General features: G+C 44.2%; 1 protein-coding gene across 1 annotated transcript; it reads right to left on the reverse strand.

Moving 5' to 3' along the window:
• Positions 1-221: 221 nt before the first annotated feature.
• Positions 222-20317, reverse strand: mov10l1 (Mov10 like RNA helicase 1). Its single transcript, XM_029758007.1, has 25 exons — positions 20161-20317; positions 19701-19824; positions 18249-18436; positions 16191-16353; positions 15927-16039; positions 15322-15509; positions 14171-14314; positions 6441-6845; positions 6103-6297; positions 5676-5790; positions 5306-5483; positions 5025-5095; positions 4826-4917; positions 4442-4500; positions 4136-4288; positions 3759-3940; positions 3178-3324; positions 2956-3077; positions 2748-2847; positions 2426-2572; positions 1918-2091; positions 1419-1568; positions 1101-1208; positions 640-872; positions 222-519 (listed from the first exon to the last, which is right to left on the reverse strand). Exons 2-25 carry the CDS (start codon positions 19792-19794, stop codon positions 495-497), a joined length of 3546 nt encoding a protein of 1181 aa, XP_029613867.1. The 5' UTR covers positions 19795-19824; positions 20161-20317; the 3' UTR covers positions 222-494.
• Between the last annotated feature and the right edge of the window lie 804 nt (positions 20318-21121).

Below are 21121 nucleotides of genomic sequence, written 5' to 3' on the forward strand. Positions count from 1 at the left end.
TCACTCAATAGAACTTGAATGAGTTGCCAACGAGCCTAACTCAAAACCCCCCTTCTACATGAGCTCTTTGATGTGGGATTCAGGTGCCATGGTAACAGTCCCAGTCTCTCTCTACTTCATTCTAGGTTTCTCACAGGTAGTCCCTGGTACCAGTCCTTATACCTGTATAATGCATCATTGACACTGGTGTCAAAGTACAATAACCCAGTAAGAAAAAACACCAAAGGTTTGTCATATTTATTACTGCCACCCAGTGGACGGCATGATAACAGCAACATACAGCAGTTAAGAAATGGAGTGCATTCTCTTAATACATCTTTTACAAACCATTTCTCCATTTCTCACCGATTAAGACATATGTAGCCGACTGTGTAGAATAACAAATGCAGAGAACCAAGTCATCGTAATGTAAAGAATGAAAGAAGAAACTTCTATTTGAACATAATAGTACAGGTAGTAGTGGAGTGTTGGACAGCGGTGAGGGCGGTGAACTCTCACTCCTCTTTCTCACTGGCAGCTCTGAGGAGAAAGAGATGAATGTGTATTATTACCGACAAATTAAAGCCACATCGTGAAGCGTCTTGCTTTTACTCAAATTAAAATGGTGTGTGTGTGGTGCATAATACACTCTAAACACACCGGTGTGCTGTCCTGAGACAGGTTGGGGGGTCACAGCCCAGGTAGGCCCCGTTCTCAAAACAGTACTGGAGGAAAGCGTTGAAGCATGGGTCCTTGACGAGGATGTGCGGGTTGCCCACGACGATGAGCAGGGCTTTGGGCCGCGTGATGGCCACGTTGAAGCGCTTAGGGTTGGACAGGAATCCTAGTATGCTTTGCAGGTCGTTGCCCTGCACCGACTCATTTGCCCTCACCTGGAACAACAAGAGGTAATTTATTTAGATGTTTTAGGGTAGGGGTTAATTACAATTTCAATTCAGCAAAGTGATATTCAGCTCATACAAAAGTGACACATTATTTAATATTTTTAATTTCAGAATTGATTCCCTTAGTTGAAAAGGAATGGAACCGAGACCCTGTAAAGGGAGAAATTAGTCAAGAGTTCAATAATGAGTAGGACAGAGGAAGGATTGGAACGTTACCGTGGACAAGATGATAACCAGAAATTCCTGTCCCTGGAACTCCTCCACAGAGCCCACCTTGATGTCAGACAGGCCCACCCGGTGGAGCAGCACACGGATCTTCTCCGACTGGAGAGGAGGTTCATGGTTCAGGGGTTCAGACCGGTGTTCAGAGTTAAGGGAAAACTGTACTACTGTGACAGAATGAGTCACTTTTTATGAGGCCTTTTAAAATAGTAGATATCGCCTTCTAGAGGCTTATAACTCTATCAGCAAAACGAGCAGATTGACAAAACAGAATAGGACCGACCGTTGATGGCCGAAATGTGCACTACTAACCTGTTTCCTGTAGGGGGCGATGATGCCAATGTCACTAGCAGCTACAGGATTGTAGAGCTTCTTGGCCAGCTGGCAACAGTACAGCATCACCTGTACCGCCTCTCCAGGGTTGAACCACGACGGGTTGTTGCCCTCCCTCATCTCTGTGCCCTGAGAGGGGGAATGATGACTGGCATTAGTGGTGTTCGACTTCTAGGTTCTGTTCCAACCAAAGAGGAAAACCCATATTTGTCAAAATGTCTATGGTAAACAAGGAGAGGAAAGAGGCTGGAAGAGGGCAGGAGGGTACGAGTATGTAAAGACGAGACTATTGAGAAAGAGGCCATGTCTTGAGGTCATTTTGGGCAAGTTCTGCCTGCGACTATGGGACCCAGGTCGTGCTACCTTGTCCCTGACCTGCTGTCCCCCCCCACACTTTTACAACAGCTGATGTAAAAAGGGCTTTAAAAATACTTTAGATTGATTGAAGAGAACAGGGAGCAAGAGACGGGGTCCTTACCCTGACTCCGTGGAAGATGAGGGGGAATCCCTTGGTTGGCAGACGGCTCCAGTGACAGAGGGAGTCCACTACGGACCTCTGGGCCCTGACACACAGCTCCCCGTTGTAGAACAGTCTAGAGGGCAGGGCCAGGAGGGCCTCGTGGGAACGGTAGTTGTACACTAGCTTGGTCACCTGGAAGAGGAAGACGAAAGGCCACCAGGAGAATAGGTCAACTGTGGTAGCATCCATTTACCACGCAGTCCTGTGTGGATCAGTAGGTAGAGCTTGGTGCCCACAACAAGGGTTGTGGGCTTGATTTCCGCTGGGGATATCAATGAGTAAAATGTTTGCACACATGACTGCAGGTTATAAAACAAGTCTGCTAAATGGCATACATTATATTACAATGCAAGGGCAAAACATTCTGTAGAAAAATATGCAGAATTTATATTCATAGTTGGTGGATTCACTATGCAGGATGTTAGTGATCATGGCACTGACAGGGAGTGTGCGTGCGTCTACGCACCAGCACTGGGTTGTATCCGCCATTCTCTCTGGAGTACAGAGGGTTGGCCATCAGTCTCTCCAGCAGGGACACCCCCAGGCCAAACGCCTGCGCAAGCTTGGACTTCACAATTGGACCCAGCTGCCGGGGGTCTCCGGCCAGAACTATCTAAAGGATGGCGAGAGCAACAGAAAATACGACTCACTTCCTGATCAGGAGGCTACAGAACGCAGTGCCAATTATGACTTCTGTCAGTTACGGGCAATGGGTTGCTTTCTTCACAGTTGCGCCACTGTAGTAAGGGTTGTACTGTGGTTGTAGATGTACTCGTGTTGAATCTAACCTGTCCGTCTCTCTCTGACAGAAGCCCCAGAGGTATCAGTGCCTCTGGCTCCGTGGCTTGGCCAGCCTCATCCAGAAACACATGGGAGAAATGACCCACACTGAGGAAACGCAGCAAAGAGACAATGACCTTAGTTAGATCAGGTTTACTACAGTTAAGTTTCCTCTGGTGAGGGAGGTTAACACTGAACCCTATTACCCTCCCTCACCGCAGTCCAATCTGGTAGAACATGCCGGCGCTGGAACAGGTGCTGACCACAATCCTGTGAAAGGAGGCGTGTCGGATGTCCTCCCCAGCCTGAGAGTACTGCCTTAGAACCTCCGGGATGGCCTACAGAGATACAGAGGGAAATGCGATACAGACAGAGGCACGAACTGGTCGGGAAAAAATAGCACTGATGAAATTCCTGCGGCAGCAGTGGGTGCAGTACCTCTTCCTGGCGACAGGAGGCGTTGACGCGGGCCAGGCTGGCAGAGTTCAGGTATCCACTTTCATGGAGACGGATACAGACGAGGTCTGCAGCACTGTTGGAGGGAGTGCACACCAGCACACGACTACTGGGCAGGCGGTGATACACCTATGGGAGGAGGCCACTATTATTTATTCAGGGAACTAAAATGGAGGGAAAATGTGGTAAATAACCAAATACAAGAAACTTGATAGAGCTTGCCAGGTGCAATGGAATCGATGGAACATACTACATGTGCAAACCCTGCTCATCAGGCAGCCTGACCCAAACAGTCAAAACATTTGAAAGAAAACCAATCCTATTTGAACCCGGGGTTTGGTTGTTTATTTTTCTCTCTGCATTGTTGGGAAGGGTCCGTAAGTAAGCCTTTCACCGTTTGTCTACACCTGTTGTTTATGATGCATGTGACAAGTAACATTTGATATCCATTGGGGACGTACCCTTTACACTTAGTCGGCTCGGGGATTCAAACCAGCGAACTTTTGGTTACTGGCCCAACGCTCTTAACCCCTAGGATACCTCCCAGGTTGAGGGGTGTCTACCTGTAGTATGGACTCTATGAGGGTGATAGTCTTTCCTGTGCCTGGGGGTCCAAACAGGATGTACGGAGTGGGCCGACACTCCCCTGCCAGGATACGCTTCACTGCCTCCCTCTGAGACGGGTTCAGCTGCTGGTTGAATAACTGGCCTGGGTTAGGGATGGGTTTAGATGGCAGCCTGGAATCTGAGAGAATTAAAGAGGCTCGATACCTCATTCCCCTCTCCATCACTGATCATTCATTCTGTCTCACAAATGTACTGAACTGTCCTAGTTAGGACACGAGTTCTAATGCCCTTCAGGTTTATGACACTTCAGCAGCTCTAGTATACAGAGAATCTCTGTGCTGTCAGAATGAAGGAGTCCCAATGCTTATATCACCTGGTTTGGTTTGTGTGGCCCTTGAGACCATGTCAACAGAGACACCTGACAGCTTCACCCCATCGGTTGTGAGGGTGCCCTCTTTCACCTCCTCTGGACCCCACTCTCCCGTCCATAGAGAGGCCTGAAGCATCACAGCTTTAGGGAAGAACACTGGGAAGAAAGGAGAGGATGCAATCAGTGGTGGATCAGACAGGAAATAAACTTACCAGGGGTTGGGGATAGGTAGAGAGAAGAGAAGAATAAATAGTTGACTAAATACAACACATTTTGGAAATGGGATTGAGAGAAAAAAGCCAAGATCACCATTCTCTTCAAAGTGCTTGTTCTGGTCCAGTGCTAAGTGGCATCGCCTCATGGACAACCTGTCAACACAAACATCATCATACATCATCCATATGCTATAAACACAAACACAATCCATATACTGTCAACACAAACACAATCCATATACTGTCAACACAAACACAATCCATATACTGTCAACACAAACACAATCCATATACTATCAACACAAACATTATACATAATCAATATACTGTCAACACAAACATCATCATACATAATCCATATACTGTCAACCTGTATACTGTCAACCTGACACACATTATCTATGCTAAAGGAACAGAGATCAACACTTAGGTAGTGAGACAGAAAGGATCCTTCCCAGAACCAGGACAAGGCAGGTACCTGTTTAAGGTGAACTCAACATCTAGAGGCTCTCCCAGGTAGCCATGCTGAAACTCAGTGTTCACCCTCAGACTCACATCCTCGTCACTGATCTGTGGATATGGTCCACAAACAGTGTTCAGGTCAATGTGAACAAAGCACAAGGAGAATTATCAGAGCTGCAAGCAAAACGCTAAAGAAGATCAAAACCTCTGAGTACCTCTGTGACGTAACCTATGTACTCCATCACCACGCCTCCACTGATTGGCTTCTTCAGCGCCACTCTGTCACCTGTAGAGCAGACAAAACAATATATCAAACATCTCAATTCAAGTATGGCTGACTCTGTGAAACAACACATTTCATTGTACCCATCTGGTGTGAGACAATCAAACGTCATATTATTATTATTATTATTATTATTATTATTATTATTATTATTATTATTATTACTACTACTACTACTACTACTACAAGGCCAAATGAAGACTCAACAGATACCTATGAAGAGACTGGGCCTGCCCTCAGCCAGGCCAAGCACCTCTAGGTGCAGATAGATGGCACCTCTCCTGAGGAGGGCTCCACTGATGTTGAACTCCCTGAGCTCGCTCTCAGCTTGTAGCTCCTCCAGCCACAGCAGGGACGAGAAACGGAGACGCATGTTGGCCGCCGACAGAGTCTGTCAGAAATAGAGGGAGATTAACTAATCCATTATTTTACAGTGGGAGGCGCAAAGGCCCCCCCATATCAAAATCCTGAGCGACTTTTCAATCAAAACCAAATTGGAGCCAAATTCCTGTAGGCCGGCGGGAACAAAGCATTTAATTGACGATAGAAGACTTCCTTCTGAGTTAACTTGCGGTTCCCTTACCTCTCCTAGACATGGCTGGGCCACCAAAACGTCACGGTCGGCCTCCATACAGTCCCGTAGAGCCTGGGGCACTGGGTAGTTACTCAGGAAGTTAGGCAGGTGGCGCTTAGTCAGCCTGTGAAATAAAAAAATAAGAATAGAAAGTCCTAGGCTAGCAACTAACTACACAGGAGGGGTGTAATTCTAACTACACAGGAGGGGTGTAATTCAACAATGTGGACCAAACTGTCATCATTCAACATGTCCAACATGGGTAGAGTAACTAGGTTAGGGGGGGGGGGACATTTGATTATAGAGAGAACGTTGGTGGACAGTATCACCAACTAGTCAAGATAATCTTATTCTATAGGGAAATGTGGTTTGCAGGTAGGCCGAACATACTTCACTACATAATAGAGCACCGAGACACTATCAGGGTGTAGTCTACCGTTGAGGTGGATGGGCAGCCATCACAGTGACCACCTGGGCAGCCTGAGGAAGGGGAAGTGGGGCTGCCGGGCAGTAGGGAGCAAAGGGCTGGAGAAGACTCTCCTCTTTACTGCCGACTGTGACCTCCAGACGCCTCCCGATGGTGAAAGAGGGGAAGTGCAGGAGCAGCAGCTCCGCACAACGCCCCAAGTTCCTAGGGTAAGATGGAGGGATACATACATCATTGTTTTAAAAACATGAATTTTCAGAAGAAAATTGATTCAGTCAGATAAGTGACACCACCAGAAATAGACAACTATACCAGACTTGTGTAGCAGCTAGCTAAGCATGACTTACTTGGCTCGGCAGCCCACTTTCACAGATACCTTCTCCCCTGGTGCGATCTCCACGTCTCGCTCATCTGTCCGTATGGCAGGCTTGTGAACAGTGTCCTGATGTGCCTCACCATTTTCTTCAACCACATCTCCATCTATCTCACTCATCTCCTTCCCATCACCATTGAGCAGTGCAGTAGGCCCAGCAGACCCGGACTGTGGGTAGAGAGCAGGACCCACCATGGGAGTGCGCTTGCTGGATAGGCCCTGAATACCCCGATAGAGGATCTGTGTTAGAGCAGGAAGCTGTACAACCCCCTTTCTCTGTCCCGGTGGGTCTGCCACAGTCCCTAGGTTGAACTGCTCCTCTGAGTCCCAGCCAGCAAACTCACAGCACTTCAGTCTATGGGTCTCAGAGCCTTGGTTCCTGTCAAGAGAAAAGAGAATACAGTGCATTCGGAAAGTATCCAGACGCCTTCCCTTTTTCCACATTTTGTTACGTTACAGCCTTATTCTAAAATTGATTAAATTTAAAAAAAATCCCTAATCTACATACAATATCACATGACAAATCGAAAACAGGTTAAGACATGTTTGCAAACATGAGCTCAGGTACATCCTGTTTCCTTTGATCATCCTTGATGTTTCTACAACTTCAACACAGTGGCCTCTGAATACTTAAGGTATTTAATTTTTAATAAATTAGCAAAAATGTCTAAAAACCCGTTTCACTTTGGCATTATGTGGTATTGTGTGTAGATTGCTGAGAAAAACGTATATATATTTGATCAATTTTAGAATAAGGCTGTAACGTACAAAATGTTGAAAAAGTGAAGGGGTATGAATACTTTCCGAAGGCACTGTACATCTGGTACCACAGGAGGAAAAGTATCAACAAGATCAAACACATCGTTTCAATACGTTTTATGCCATTCGCTCCGTTCCAGCCATTATTAACAGTCGTCCTCCCGTCAGCAGCCTCCACTGTCTGGTGCTTTCCCCAAGGTTTGGAAGGCGGCTCATGTACCCCCCCCTTCAAAGCTGGTGACCTTTGTGACCTACATAGCTAAAAATCGCCTTATTTCAAAACTTCCTTAACTAGCTAAAATGATTAATTCTCAGATCATTGCTAAATGTTCATCAGTTAGGTTTTAGACCAGGTCATTGCACTGCATCCCTAGTTATAAAAGTGGTTAACTTAATGGATAAAAGGCAACATTGTGCTGTCCTCTTCATTGACCTGTCAAAGGCCTTCGATACTGTTGATCACTCACTGCTAATTCAGAGGCTTTCCTCAATTGGCCTAGAACAGGCTGCAGGTATCTGCACCTCAAGGATGGAAAATTTGCACAAGGTGCAACTTCGAAATTTGGTTGTGCATCAGTAGTTTCTCTTGTTCTGTCAGTCACTGACAGTAACTCATTTAGCCCATGTCAGCTAACATTTTTAGATTGGTAAATTAGTTCAGCGGCCAGCTATCTAAACGTATAGTAATCACGGTCAAATTAACGACCGGGGGGGGCATTGATTTTGTTAGTTACTCTCACTCAGATAAAATATTAAAAACGGCAAACGTTTCTCTCCGCCCCATCGTAAAATGTGTAGAATTGCAGCATACTTGCTATAAAAAAAACTGCAACATTTTCTCTACCCCCATGGCAAAATGTGCACAATTCGGGAAATTTACTCTAAAACTTCCAATTTCTCTCTGCTGTCAAAAGGGGGGCTGCTAAACTGTTTTGCTTGCAAGGTGGGTGTGGAGGGGACAACATTTTTGCTTAAAGCACCCAAAAAGCTAGGGTCAGCTCTGACAGTGGGTATGGATGTGAGTACACAGACCCATGATGAGTTGATTTTTTGGGGGGCTCCCACCCCCATCAAAGTTGCCCATCCTGTTGTAACTAGTTTACTTCACAGATAGAACTCAAATGTGTATTCTTTGATGGTGTTAAGTCAGGTTTTCTGGATATAACGAAAGGTGTCCTGCATAGGGCTGGATGATCGGATTAATTCAAATGTATATGTTTTTGCGCAATATTCCAAATGCCTGTATCGATTTTATGAGCGTTTATGTCCGCTTGTTCTCGTCTTGTATTTTTGGTCGTCTCCTTCGCTCCTTTTGTGCTGTGTGCACCTCCCCATTTACCCCAGAGATCTATATATAATGACGAGATGCACGCCTCCGCCCTAACAATGGGAGTCGTCAAAGGCAGGCGACAAGCTTAGGTCCATAATAAGCCCATTGAAAGACATTGGGCTTATTTTGGACAGATTTTAGCGTGAGTGAAACCTTGCGCTTCGCCTTTTCCTCTATGGTTTACACACACACACACACACACACCAAGCCCCTCCCCCTGCCTCACACGCCAACAAAGTTGAGAGATTTCTCTGACAAGCAATTACATTTTCAATAGCTAATGTCTGCTACAATAATTTAGTCATTATTAGTGAATGTGCATTATCCATGGTTCTAGATGCATATTTTTTTGCTACAAATGTTAAACTATTTTGATAAAATAAAGTGATTAGTGGGTCTTGTGGTTGTGGAAGGCTTATATTTAGCCTGGGTATAACTTCACAAGTCCTGAATTCATTTGATATGCAGTGTATTTGACCTTTAAAATTGTACAACGCCGCTTAGAGAACAATCATTATTTTATTTTTTAATTGAGAGATATATCCTGAATTGCCCACAAGTTTGAAAAAAAAAATAATCGAGATGATTTTTAGGCCCTATTGCCTAACCCTAGTCCTGTACTTTACCCTGTTTACATTAGCAATATTGACTTGTCTGTAAAACAAATTGTAACCACTTGTATACAGATAACTGTTGTGTATGGTATTGCCACCACGGTTGAACAGGCTCTATCTGAACCACAGTCTGCCTTCATTGTTTTACAGAAAAACGTTCTTGACCTGAAATTAGTATTGAATGCAGGTAAAACTAAGTACATGTTGTTCTCTAGAGTGCATACAAATAACTGATGATTTAAGCACATGTCCTTTAAAAATGGTGCCCATGCTGATCGTGTCCCTGCTTACAAATATCTGGGCATCTATACTGAACAAAAATATAAAACACATGTAAAGTGTTGGGCAGAAATAAAAGATCCCAGAAATGTTCCACAAAAAGCAGTGCCTTAGACCGCTGCGCCACTCGGGAAGGCCTATACTTTTACTTTTGATACTTAGGCATATTTTACAAATTACATTTACTTTTGATACTTAAGTATATTTAAAACAAAATACTTTTAGACTTTTACTCAAGTAGTATTTTACTGGGTGATTTTCAGTTGAGTCATTTTCTATTAAGGTATCTTTGGGCACTTTTTCCTCCACTGGATGTACTCATGCCAAAAGCGTATCTATACTGAACAAAACTATAAACTCATCATGTAAAGTGTTGGTACAAAGTTTCATGAGCTGAAAAAAAATATTTCAGAAATGTTCCATAAGCACAAAATGCTTTTTCTCTCAAATTGTGTGCACAAATTTGTTTACCTCCCTGTTAGTGAGCATTTCTCCTTTGCTAAGATGTGTGGCATATCAAGAAGCTGATTAAAACAGCAGGGTCATTAGGTTTAGTACTCATCCCTTCATGGTTGGCCCTCTTTGATGTCATGTAGGTTCATACATTGCTATGGTTGCATTTACAAAGCCCTTTTAGAAAAAAGTCCCACTGTATCGAACATCATTACTAACCTTTACATACTAGTTACCACACCCAGTCTCAGGGATGGCCAACTCTAGAAATTCATTCAGTCTCTACAGAGTTAGGTAAATCAGCGTTCAGCTTTTTCTGCACTGTTCTTGGGGTAAAATCTTCAAAATGTTAAATGTTCTGGTGCCTCCAGGTCGATTCAGAAAGCTCATCGAGGACCTTAATGATGAATGTGTTTGTTTTTATACAACCATGTTTTCTTCCTGCTTGCATTTTCATGTGTTTCTTTCTGTGATCTATGTAATTCAGGGCTCACCCGATGAAATAAATAGTTAAATAAGTCTCACAAAATGATATTCAGAGAGTCTTGGTAGGACAATGCTGCTAAAAATGTTATTACAGTGCATTTGGAAAGTATTCAGACCCCTTTACTTCTTATACATTTTGTTACATTACAGGCTTATTCTAAAATGGATTAAATAGTATTTTCCCCCTCGCGGTATCCCGGGAGGTCTAACACGGGGGTTTGTGAGAGAGGGGAGGTATGTGCCGCGACGTTGGCTCCCTCTGCTGGGGAGAGCCAAAATGTTGCTGTATGTTTGGGTTGGATCTGAGGTTTGGGAAATGAACAAACTGTCTGTCAGGTATGAACAGTGTGGTGATTTTATTTTGAAATACTGGGACCACACGCAGCATTTTGCCCAGAGTTTTAGCTTTCCTTTGGAGCTGGAGATTCACCGTGTTCAGGTGGCAGGTGACGTCAGTTAAAACAAATAGCCAGCTTTAATATCCACTGTAGATCACCCAGCTCTGGCTCCTCTCTCCCCTTGCTTGCAACAAATTCACAAATTTGAGGTAGGAGAGAAAGAAATCTTTCAAAAACTCTGCCACGAGACAGCCATCTCACCTCATTTTGAAATATCAAGTTGCCGTATTCTGTCTGGTATTCCTCCAGTAACTGTTGGAATTGCCGGTGATTCAGTGCCCTCGCAATAAAAAAATGTTCACCACAAGCACGACTTCCTGCATCACATTCTGTAAGTCACAGTCTGAGTTTAGCCACAAGTGCTTCCTGATGAATGATACAATGAAATGTAACAAATGTGGGAATATCCTCTCTCTTTCTCATCAGGCCTATGAGTCCCTTCTCCTTCCCTCGTATGTTTGGGGCACCGTCAGTGCACACAGTTGCCAGGTTTGACTAGTCAATATTATTCAAATCAGCAAAAAAAATGTAACAAGGGCTTTCAGAATATCCTCTCCTCGTGTCTGTCCCTGAAGGGCCAGTAAACATAAGTTCCTCTCTGAACGACGCGTTTTGAGGGAAGCGGACCCACACAAACTGGGCAATGACACTTACATCAGTGCTTCGTCAAGCGCAATACTAAAACACGGGGCCACGGATCTGTCAGTAATAACTTAGCGATGTTCTCGCTGATGTCCTCTATGCATCTTGTTATGGTCGAGTCAGAGTCGCAGTCCCTTATTTTGCTTTAAAATAGCTTCCTTGTTTGTGAAATCAGCATACAATATTTTGGCTGAGGCCAAAAATACATTTATTTGACAATCGAGTCTGAAGGCCTTCTTGTTTCTTGCGAGTAGACAAGCAATCTCATATGTTGCCTCTGTCGTTTTCTCTGCAACAGTGCTACATCTGTCCATTTGTTGTTGTCCATTGAGCTGTCCTTTTGAGTTGCGCTATTTTGTTGTTGCTGACGTTGCTTTGTGGTAGATATGTTTTGTCAAAGTGGGCATGGTGTGACTGGAAACGTTGCTCTAAATTTGCTTGTTTAAAACAATTGACTGTCTTCTGGCAAATAAGACAAAGTGAGCTAGTCCCATCATGCAGTACAAAAAAACACTTGTCTGTCCATTTCTCTGTTCTTCTTGAATCGACCGCATCCTTCTCTTACCCACCAGAACCTCATTTGCTAGCTGCATTTCCCCACCTCCGTCTTCCTGATTCTCCGGTGTTCGTTCATAGCTGTCATGTTCTCAAGCTCTTCCCCCTCATTTTCATTGTCAATAGATTTATGTTTCTTAAAAAATAAAAAAATAATAAAATAAATAAAACAAAAATAAAAAAATCGATCCATGTCAGCCAGACTGCAAAATGATGTGTCGGTCGCTGTAACTGAGCAATTGCGTTCTATTCAGGCAAACGTTCTATTTCGGCCTTTCTGTTCAACAGCTACGCTATGCTGCCATCTATCTGCCGTCCAGGGAGCAATAGATATATTCAATGAAGTGATTCAGGCCTGCATTAAAACACATTGAATTGAAATTGTATCAGTGTTATGTATTATGAATGGAAAATCACAGCGCAATGAGTACCACAGAATTAGTGGGAGTGCCAACCAGCTGTAAAGACCACAAATTGAGCGCCGTGGCACACCACGGGAGAGAATAAGGGAGGCAGGGAATGAGCCTACAGGAGGGAACGAAGCTCCCGGGGAACGGAACCGAATGCGAGGAGGCGGCTCAGAAGGACCGAGTCAACCCAAAGTTATTTTGTTGTTACGTTTATTCTAGGTTGCCCAGTAAAGGTTTTCTGACTAGAACCTCCTTGCATGTGTCCATCTCTGTGTGCTCAAACCCAACACCCCGTGGTTTACCAAAGCCTCAATCTACACACAATACCTGATAATGACAAAGCAAAAACAGGTTTAGAAATGTTTGCACATTTATGATGCTACAAGCTTGGCACACCTGTATTTGGGGAGTTTCTCCCATTCTTCTCTGCAGATCCTCTCAAGCTCTGTCAGGTTGGATGGGGAGCGTCACTGCACAGCTGTTTTCAGGTCTCTCCAGACATGTTAGATTGGGTTCAAGTCTGGGCTCTGGCTGGGCCACTCAAGGACATTGAGACTTGTCCCAAAGCCACTTCTGCGTTGTCTTGGCTATGTGCTTAGGGTCGTTGTCCTGTTGGAAGGTGAACCTTCAACCCAGTCTGAGGTCCTGAGCAGGTTTTCATCAAGGATCTCTCTGTACTTTGCTCCGTTCATCTTTCCCTAGACCCTGACTAGTCTCCGAGTCCCTGCCTCTGAAAAACATCCCCACAGCATGATGCTGCCACCACCCTGCTTCACCGTAGGGATGGTGCCAGATTATCTCCGGACGTGACGCTTGGCATTCAGGCCAAATAGTTCAATCTTCACTTCATCAGACCAGAGAATCTTGTTTCTCATGGTCAGAGTCCTTTAGGTGCCTTTTGTCAACCGGGCTGTAAAAGGGCTGTCATGTGCCTTTTACTAAGTGGTTTCCGTCTGGCTACTCTACCATAAAAGGCATAATTGTTGGAGTGCTGCAGAGATGGTTGTCCTTTTGGATGGTTCTCCCATCTCCAGAGGACCTCTGGAGCTCTGTCAGAGTGACTATCGGGTTCTTGGTCACCTCCCTGACCAAAGCCTTTCTCCCCCGATTGCTCAGTTTTCAAGAGTCTTGATGGTTCCAAACTTCTTCCATTTAAGAATGATTGAGGCCACTGTGTTCTTAAGGACCTTCAATGCTGCAGAAATGTTTTAGTACCCTTCCCCAGATCTGTACCTGGACACAATCCTGTCTCGGAGCTCTACGGACAATTCCTTCGACCTCATGGCTTGGTTTTTGTTCTGACATGCACTGTCAACTGAGGGACCTTATAGACAGGTGTGTGCCTTTCCAAATCATGTCCAATCAATTGAATTTACTACAGGTGGACTCCAATCAAGTTGTAGAAACATCTCAAGGATGATCAATGGAAACAGGATGCACCTGAGCTCAATTACACGTCTCATAGCAAAGGGTCTGAATACTTATGTAAATAAGGCGTTTGATTTTTTTGTTTGAATAAATTAGCAAACATTTCTAAAAACCTGTTTTCGCTTTATCATTATTGGGTATTGTGTGTAGACTGATGAGTAAAACAATTTTTTCTAATAATTTTAGAATAAGGCTGTAACGTAACAAAATGTGGGGGAAAAGGAAGGGATCCGAGTACCTTCCGAATGTAAAATATGGCTTTTCTACAAAAGCCTTCATCAGGGTATTTACAGATTTACAGTGTAGTTCTCGCTCATTTAAGACAAGTAGACACTCCATGGCTGACTCACTGTATCCAGACAACCAGCTCCCGGCTCTCTCCCAGCAGCAGAACCCCAAAGTGTGTCTTGTCGCCAACCACCAGGCCCCCCTTGTCCTCCAGGAGACTATTGATCTCCGTCTCTGGGATGGACCTGTTATTGACAGTAGTCATACTGTTTGAGGAAAAAGACCAGAGAGTAATGGTGTAGGTTAGTGGGCCGAGTCCTAATTCATTATCAGCCTTTAATACCATGTAAATTCTTCCTGAGATTTCACCCAACATACATGGTGGAATTCCTGATAATGCCGGGACACCATCATAGGTCATTTCATTGATACAAGGGCTTGTGTGGGTGGCAGTGGAAAATGTATTAATTCACTGATCATTGTCCAGGGTCTATTTTTGTAGCTACTTGTGTTCGCTGGTAGCCATGCACAGAGCCCTCCAGTAGAAGTGTTTGTGGTTATTTACCTGTGTTCGCTGGTAGCCATGCACAGAGCCCTCCAGCAGAAGTGTTTGTGGTTATTTACCTGTGTTCACTGGTAGCCATGCACAGAGCCCTCCAGCAGAAGTGTTTGTGGTTATTTACCTGTGTTCGCTGGTAGCCATGCACAGAGCCCTCCAGCAGAAGTGTTTGTGGTTATTTACCTGTGTTCACTGGTAGCCATGCACAGAGCCCTCCAGCAGAAGTGTTTGTGGTTATTTACCTGTGTTCGCTGGTAGCCATGCACAGAACCCCCCAGCAGAAGTGTTTGTGGTTATTTACCTGTGTTCGCTGGTAGCCATGCACAGAGCCCCCCAGCAGAAGTGTTTGTGGTTATTTACCTGTGTTCGCTGGTAGCCATGCACAGAGCCCTCCAGCAGAAGTGTTTGTGGTTATTTACCTGTGTTCGCTGGTAGCCATGCACAGAGCCCTCCAGCAGAAGTGTTTGTGGTTATTTACCTGTGTTCGCTGGTAGCCATGCACAGAGCCCCTCAGCAGAAGTGTTTGTGGTTATTTACCTGTGTTCACTGGTAGCCATGCACAGAGCCCCTCAGCAGAAGTGTTTGTGGTTATTTACCTGTGTTCGCTGGTAGCCATGCACAGAGCCCCCCAGCAGAAGTGTTTGTGGTTATTTACCTGTGTTCGCTGGTAGCCATGCACAGAGCCCTCCAGCAGAAGTGTTTGTGGTTATTTACCTGTGTTCACTGGTAGCCATGCACAGAGCCCTCCAGCAGTAGAAGGACTGGCTGCTCTCCACCACCACCAGACTGACCATGTCCCCAGGGGAGGGACGGTACCCGGCCGGGAGTAGCAGGTTGTCCAGGCTGAAGAACACACTGTCCTCCACCACACCGCTGCTGCCAAACACACTGGACACACGCACCTGGGTAGGGTGGGGGTGTGGGGGGAGTGTGTGTGTGCAGAGAAGGGGGTGAGACTAGACCTTCAATGCTGCAGAAATGTTTTGGTACCCTTCCCCAGATCTGTGCCTCGACACAATCCTGTCTCAGAGCTCTACGGACAATTCCTTCGACCTCATGGCTTGGTTTTTGCTCTGACATGCACTGTCAACTGTGGGACCTTATATAGACAGGTGTGTGCCTTTCCAAATCAGAAGGGGGTGAGACTAAAAGTTGATATCATCACATTAATGTGGACTTGATTGTGATAATTGGACTACAGATCAAAGTCCATGGGCAGGAAACATGTAGGTGCTGTATGTTGCCATGTCTTCAGTGAGGTAAAGTTGAAATGCCATTTGCAAGGAATGACTGAATGGGGTTCTAGAGGTGGGACTGACCTGGTCCATGCGGCGGTAGCGTAAGGGGGACACAGAGCGGGCCTGGCTGCTCCACTGGGTGGGACTAATGAAGTACTGGGCCTGGACCCAGTCCCCTTTCATGGGTTCAAAACCTGATGGACAGGAGCAAGGAATTGAAAAAAAGGAAGCATAGAATAGGAAATTAAAGGCTAAACGGGTATAGCATCTGGGACAGCTTGGCAGCATAGAAATAGAATAGTAGAACATAAATAGAAGTAAATCTATTTTGATCGTTGACAGTACCATCACAAAGAGCTTGTCGTGGAAAAAAAGTGGTCTGATTGATGAAGCCACCGTCCCGGTCACATGACGTCACAGTGCCAATCAGAGGACGGAGCTGGTTGCTGTCTGCCTCCAGGGAGGCTCCTCCCCCTCCTTCCTCCCAGGCATCAGCGTTCTTCTCCACCTGAGGAACGGAATGGCCACAGTTATAACCACAGAACATAGTATGCATGTATCTCTAAGGTTGTATCATACAAACAAGTGGGATATGTCCCAATACTCTTCAATATGCTCCTTTCTCCATTCCTTCACAACCAATGAATTGAAAAGTGTCTCCAATTTTATTTCAAAAATGTAAATGTAACCTCTATTTAACTAGGCAAGTCAGTTAAGAACAAATTCTTATTTACAATGACGGCCTACCAGAAGGCAAAAGGCCTCCTACGGGGACGGGTGCTGGGATTAAAAAAATTAAAAAGTAGGACAAAAACACACATCACGACAAGAGATACACCACATAAAGAGAGACCTAAGACAAAAACATAGCATGGCAGCAACACAACAACATCATGGCAGCAACACAACATGACAACATCATGGCAGCAACACAACAACATGGCAGCAACACAACATGACAACATCATGGTAGCAACACAACAACATCACGGTAGCAACACAACAACATCACAACATGACCACAACATGACAACATCATGGCAGCAACACAACAACATCATGGCAGCAACACAACATGACAGCAACACAACCACATCATGGCAGCAACACAACAACATCATGGCAGCAACACAACATGACAACAACATGGCAGCAACACAAAATGACAATATTATGATAGCAACAACATGGCAGCAGCACAAAACATGGGAGAAACATTATTGGGCACAGACAACAGCACAAAGGGCAAGGTAGAGACAACAATACATCACGCGAAGCAGCCACAACTGTCACTAAGTGTCCATGATTGAGTCTTTGATTAAAAATAACATATTGTAAAAAAATACATTGTTGAAACCTATAGTCATTTCTAGAGCCCGACCTATTTATCGGTTGACCGATATTAAATCGGCTGATATTAGCCTTTTACAGATGTATTTGTATCAGATATATTTAATCCACCGAAAAAATGCAGAGAAAACACACCAAAATTCCCTTCCCCTTCATAGACTGACCTGTTTTGTATCTCATTATTTGTCCTGGAGAGGGCACTCTTTACAAGCCTATCTTTCCTTGGCGTGCTAGAGCAAGACTCGACACTATTCTCCAATGCAACTACACCAGTCAGAGAGGAGAGTGAACTTACTGCTTCTACGGTGAGTGCTGAGTAGATAGAAGCTTGCCAGCTCAATTAAGTGCAAAAAATACACACTAGCCATATACTGTTACGTAAAGTGTCATGTAAGGCTGTTGTGACAAACAATGGATGCTATGCCCAAATGTACAGCAAGCAGAATGTTCTCCTCTGTGGTAACATTATCGTTACAGCCCTTTAGTGAAGCCTGCGAAATCTGGAGTGTTATATTTGCTCTTTGCCAAGGGTATTTCTCAAGCTCTGTCATTCAAATGTTTTCAGAGACACTAACATAGAAGGTTACAAAGTAGTGCTTCATAGCGACGCTTGAATGCATGTGTTGCCACTTGTCAGGGACTGGTGCAAATTCACTTTTCGCCAACCCCGTTTCCATGACGAGTGCTGGCTAGCTAGCCAGCTAACTACCTGAGTGTACTTGACGCCATTCACTTTAATGTTCTTTCCTCAAATTTAAGAAATCAGCTTTCTGAGTATCTTTGTAGGGCTGTTTTAAGCACAATCCATACAGACGTTTTTATTTCATTATTAAAACTATAATAAAAATATCTGCAGATATTGTATATTATATTTCCACTCTAAAATCGGACCAAAAATCTCATATTGGCTCTAGTCATTTCACCTGGCAATTGTAATAAAGGCCAGGATACAGAGTAAGAAACCAATTTAAATAGTGAGACCCAGCCAGGTCTCATCTTCGTAGATAACAAAAACATACGGGTTAAAGTGAGGTCTTGGTCAAAGTGTCTCACCCTCAGTGCTTTCCACCCTCCTTGAGCACTGTCTCGTACTGCAAGGCCGTTGACTGCATCCCCGACCCTGAGCGGCACGCCACCCAGCACCTCTCCAGTGGTGAAGTAGACATCGTCGTCGATCATGCCGTAGTCCTGACACAGTAGGGTCACCACGCCGCAGCGCAGGTTGCGGATTTCCTCCATCGCTGACACACAAAAGATTATGACTGGTAATTGATCATTGCATTGAAAAACTTAGTGGTAAGAAAAAGTATGTGAACCCTTTGGAATTACCTGGATTTCTGCAAAAATTGGTCATCAAATTTGATCTGATCTTCATCTAAGTCACAACAATAGACAGTGTGCTTAAACTAATAACACACAAATTATTGTATTTTTCTTTTCTATATTGAATACATAATTTAAACATTCACAGTGTAGGTTGGAAAAAGTATAGGTCCCTTGGGAGCACAGTACGGCCCTTCAATCCGGCCCACGAGACTTTTCTCCCCAATTTCGTGGTATCCAAATTGGTAGTTACAGTCTTGTCCCATCCCTGCAACTCCCGTACGGACTCAGGAGAGGCGAAGGTCGAGAGCCATGCGTCCTCCAAAACACGAACCAGCCAAGACGCACTGCTTCTTGACACAATGCCCGCTTAACCTGGAAGCCAGCCACACCAGTGTGTTGGAGGAAACACCGTACACCTGGCAACCATGTCAGCGTGCACGCCCCCGGCCCGCCACAAGAGCCGCTAGAGTGCGATGGGACAAGGAAACAACGACCAAAAACACAGAAGTAAATCAACAACAGAATGGCTTCAACAGAAGAAAATACTCCTTCTGGAGTGGCCCAGTCAGAGTCCTGACCTCAACCTGATTGAGATGCTGTGGCATGACCTCAAGAGAGCAGTTCACACCAGACATCCCAAGAATATTGCTGAACTGAAACCGTTTTGTAAAGAGGAATGGTCCAAAATTCCTCCTGACCGTTGTGCAGGTCTGATCCGCAACTACAGAAAACATTTGGTTGAGGTTATTGCTGCCAAAGGAGGGTCAACCAGTTATTAAATCCAAGGGTTCACATACTTTTCCCACTCTGCACTGGGAATGTTTACACGGTGTGTTCAATAAAGACAAACATATAATTGTTTGTGTTATTCATTTAAGCAGACGGTGTTTGTGTATTGTTGTGACCTAGATGAAGATGACATTTTATGACCAATTTACACACACATCCAGGTATTTCCAAAGGGTTCACATACTTTTTCTTGTCACTAATTGTCAAGGGTTTTGACTAAATCAGAGGTTTGATGCAGAAAAGTACTTAAAATTCCTTTGAGAACAGGTGGGTTGTAGCCACTGGCAGTGTTGGATCGCTCTCATTCTGGGATTTATAGCACTCATTTGCTGTCGACAAACAGGACAGGTGCATTGAGAAGCTGCTTGGTGAGCTCATTTGTAGACTTACCTGCGTCATAAAACCCATCCACTTCATCCTCCTCTACCTTTCTCCATAGTGGGGCCAGCAACTTGGCTATCACACACTGCACTGCTGTTACCATGTCTGCAAGTAGATGCTGAAGGTGGTGCTACTGTTAATGAGGGCAGAGGGGAAAACAAAACAATGTGACTGGTGGTTTATCAAAGCCATTTACATAAGTGTGGCCACTCTTGCACGTGATTGCTTTATCTGTCATGCAATGCAGCGCACTTGATAGCTAATACAATTGCCGTTGCATCTAATTTATTAGCACGCTAATGTTGCCAGCTGTGCGAACGGTAGCTAGTTGACTGACATTATGCTTCCAAAACTCGTCTTTATTGCAGGTTTGTAGCTATGTAAACGTGATGAAACTACAACACGGTGCATAACCTAACTAATAAAATATAGCTTTATTCCTGGGAAATGATTGTACAAGGCAACATACCTCAGTTGCAGCAAATTGCTCTTCGTAAATGTGTTCACGTGCTGCTTTCTCACATTAGGATAGACAGCGCGCGACTAAAAAGATGCAATTGCGTGCGCGCACATGGACACCTTTCTTCAAATAGTGTCGTTAACCCGACCGTAAGCAACAGGTCTGTCCCTATCTGGCGTCCCGCGGTTGATTCGATTCCCCCACAAGTTTTCTGAGCAAAACATTTTTTGGGGGTAGGGGGCGTACAGTAAAAAAAAAAACCCTAACACCATGATATCAGCTCCAAGTGATTTAAATTTTGTAAATCTTTTCCAAAGTATTCCCCACATAAAATAGAGAACTATCCCACCTAGCAAAATGTCGTTGAAAAGACGACTGTGCCCGACGTCCAGTCGACGTTCGGTTTTGGTTGAAAGTAAAAGTTGAAAACAACATGATTTTAATGTATTTGTATACACATGTGCACAGTATCAGAAATTGGTATATGAACAGTTTTTATCAACAATCATACATCACTCCAGTATTTACACACAGTATTTATTTACAACATTCAAGTGCTAATTAACTGTGTTCCACTACTGAAGAATAATTAATAACCTACTCATTTTTCAAACATCCAGTGTGACAAAATATAAATTCGTATTTATTCCATGCCTCCCCATTAAGTCAATTATTGTCAATACATATTAACAAATGGGTTTCCATTCCGTTTTGATATTTCATATTTACATTTCATGTAACATTGACACTGAACAAAAATATAAACGCAACATGTAAAGTCTTAGTCCCATGTTTCATGAGCTGAGCTAAAAGATCCCAGAAATGTTTCATATGCACAAAATGCTTATTTCTCTCATATTTTGTGCACAAATTTGTTTACACCCCTGTTAGTGAGCATTTGTCCTTTGCCAAGATAATCTATCCACCTGACAAGTGTATATCATATCATGAAGCTGATTTAACAGCAGGA

This window comes from Salmo trutta, chromosome 7 (genome assembly GCF_901001165.1).
Source record: "Salmo trutta chromosome 7, fSalTru1.1, whole genome shotgun sequence".
Classification (NCBI taxonomy): Eukaryota; Metazoa; Chordata; class Actinopteri; order Salmoniformes; family Salmonidae; genus Salmo; species Salmo trutta.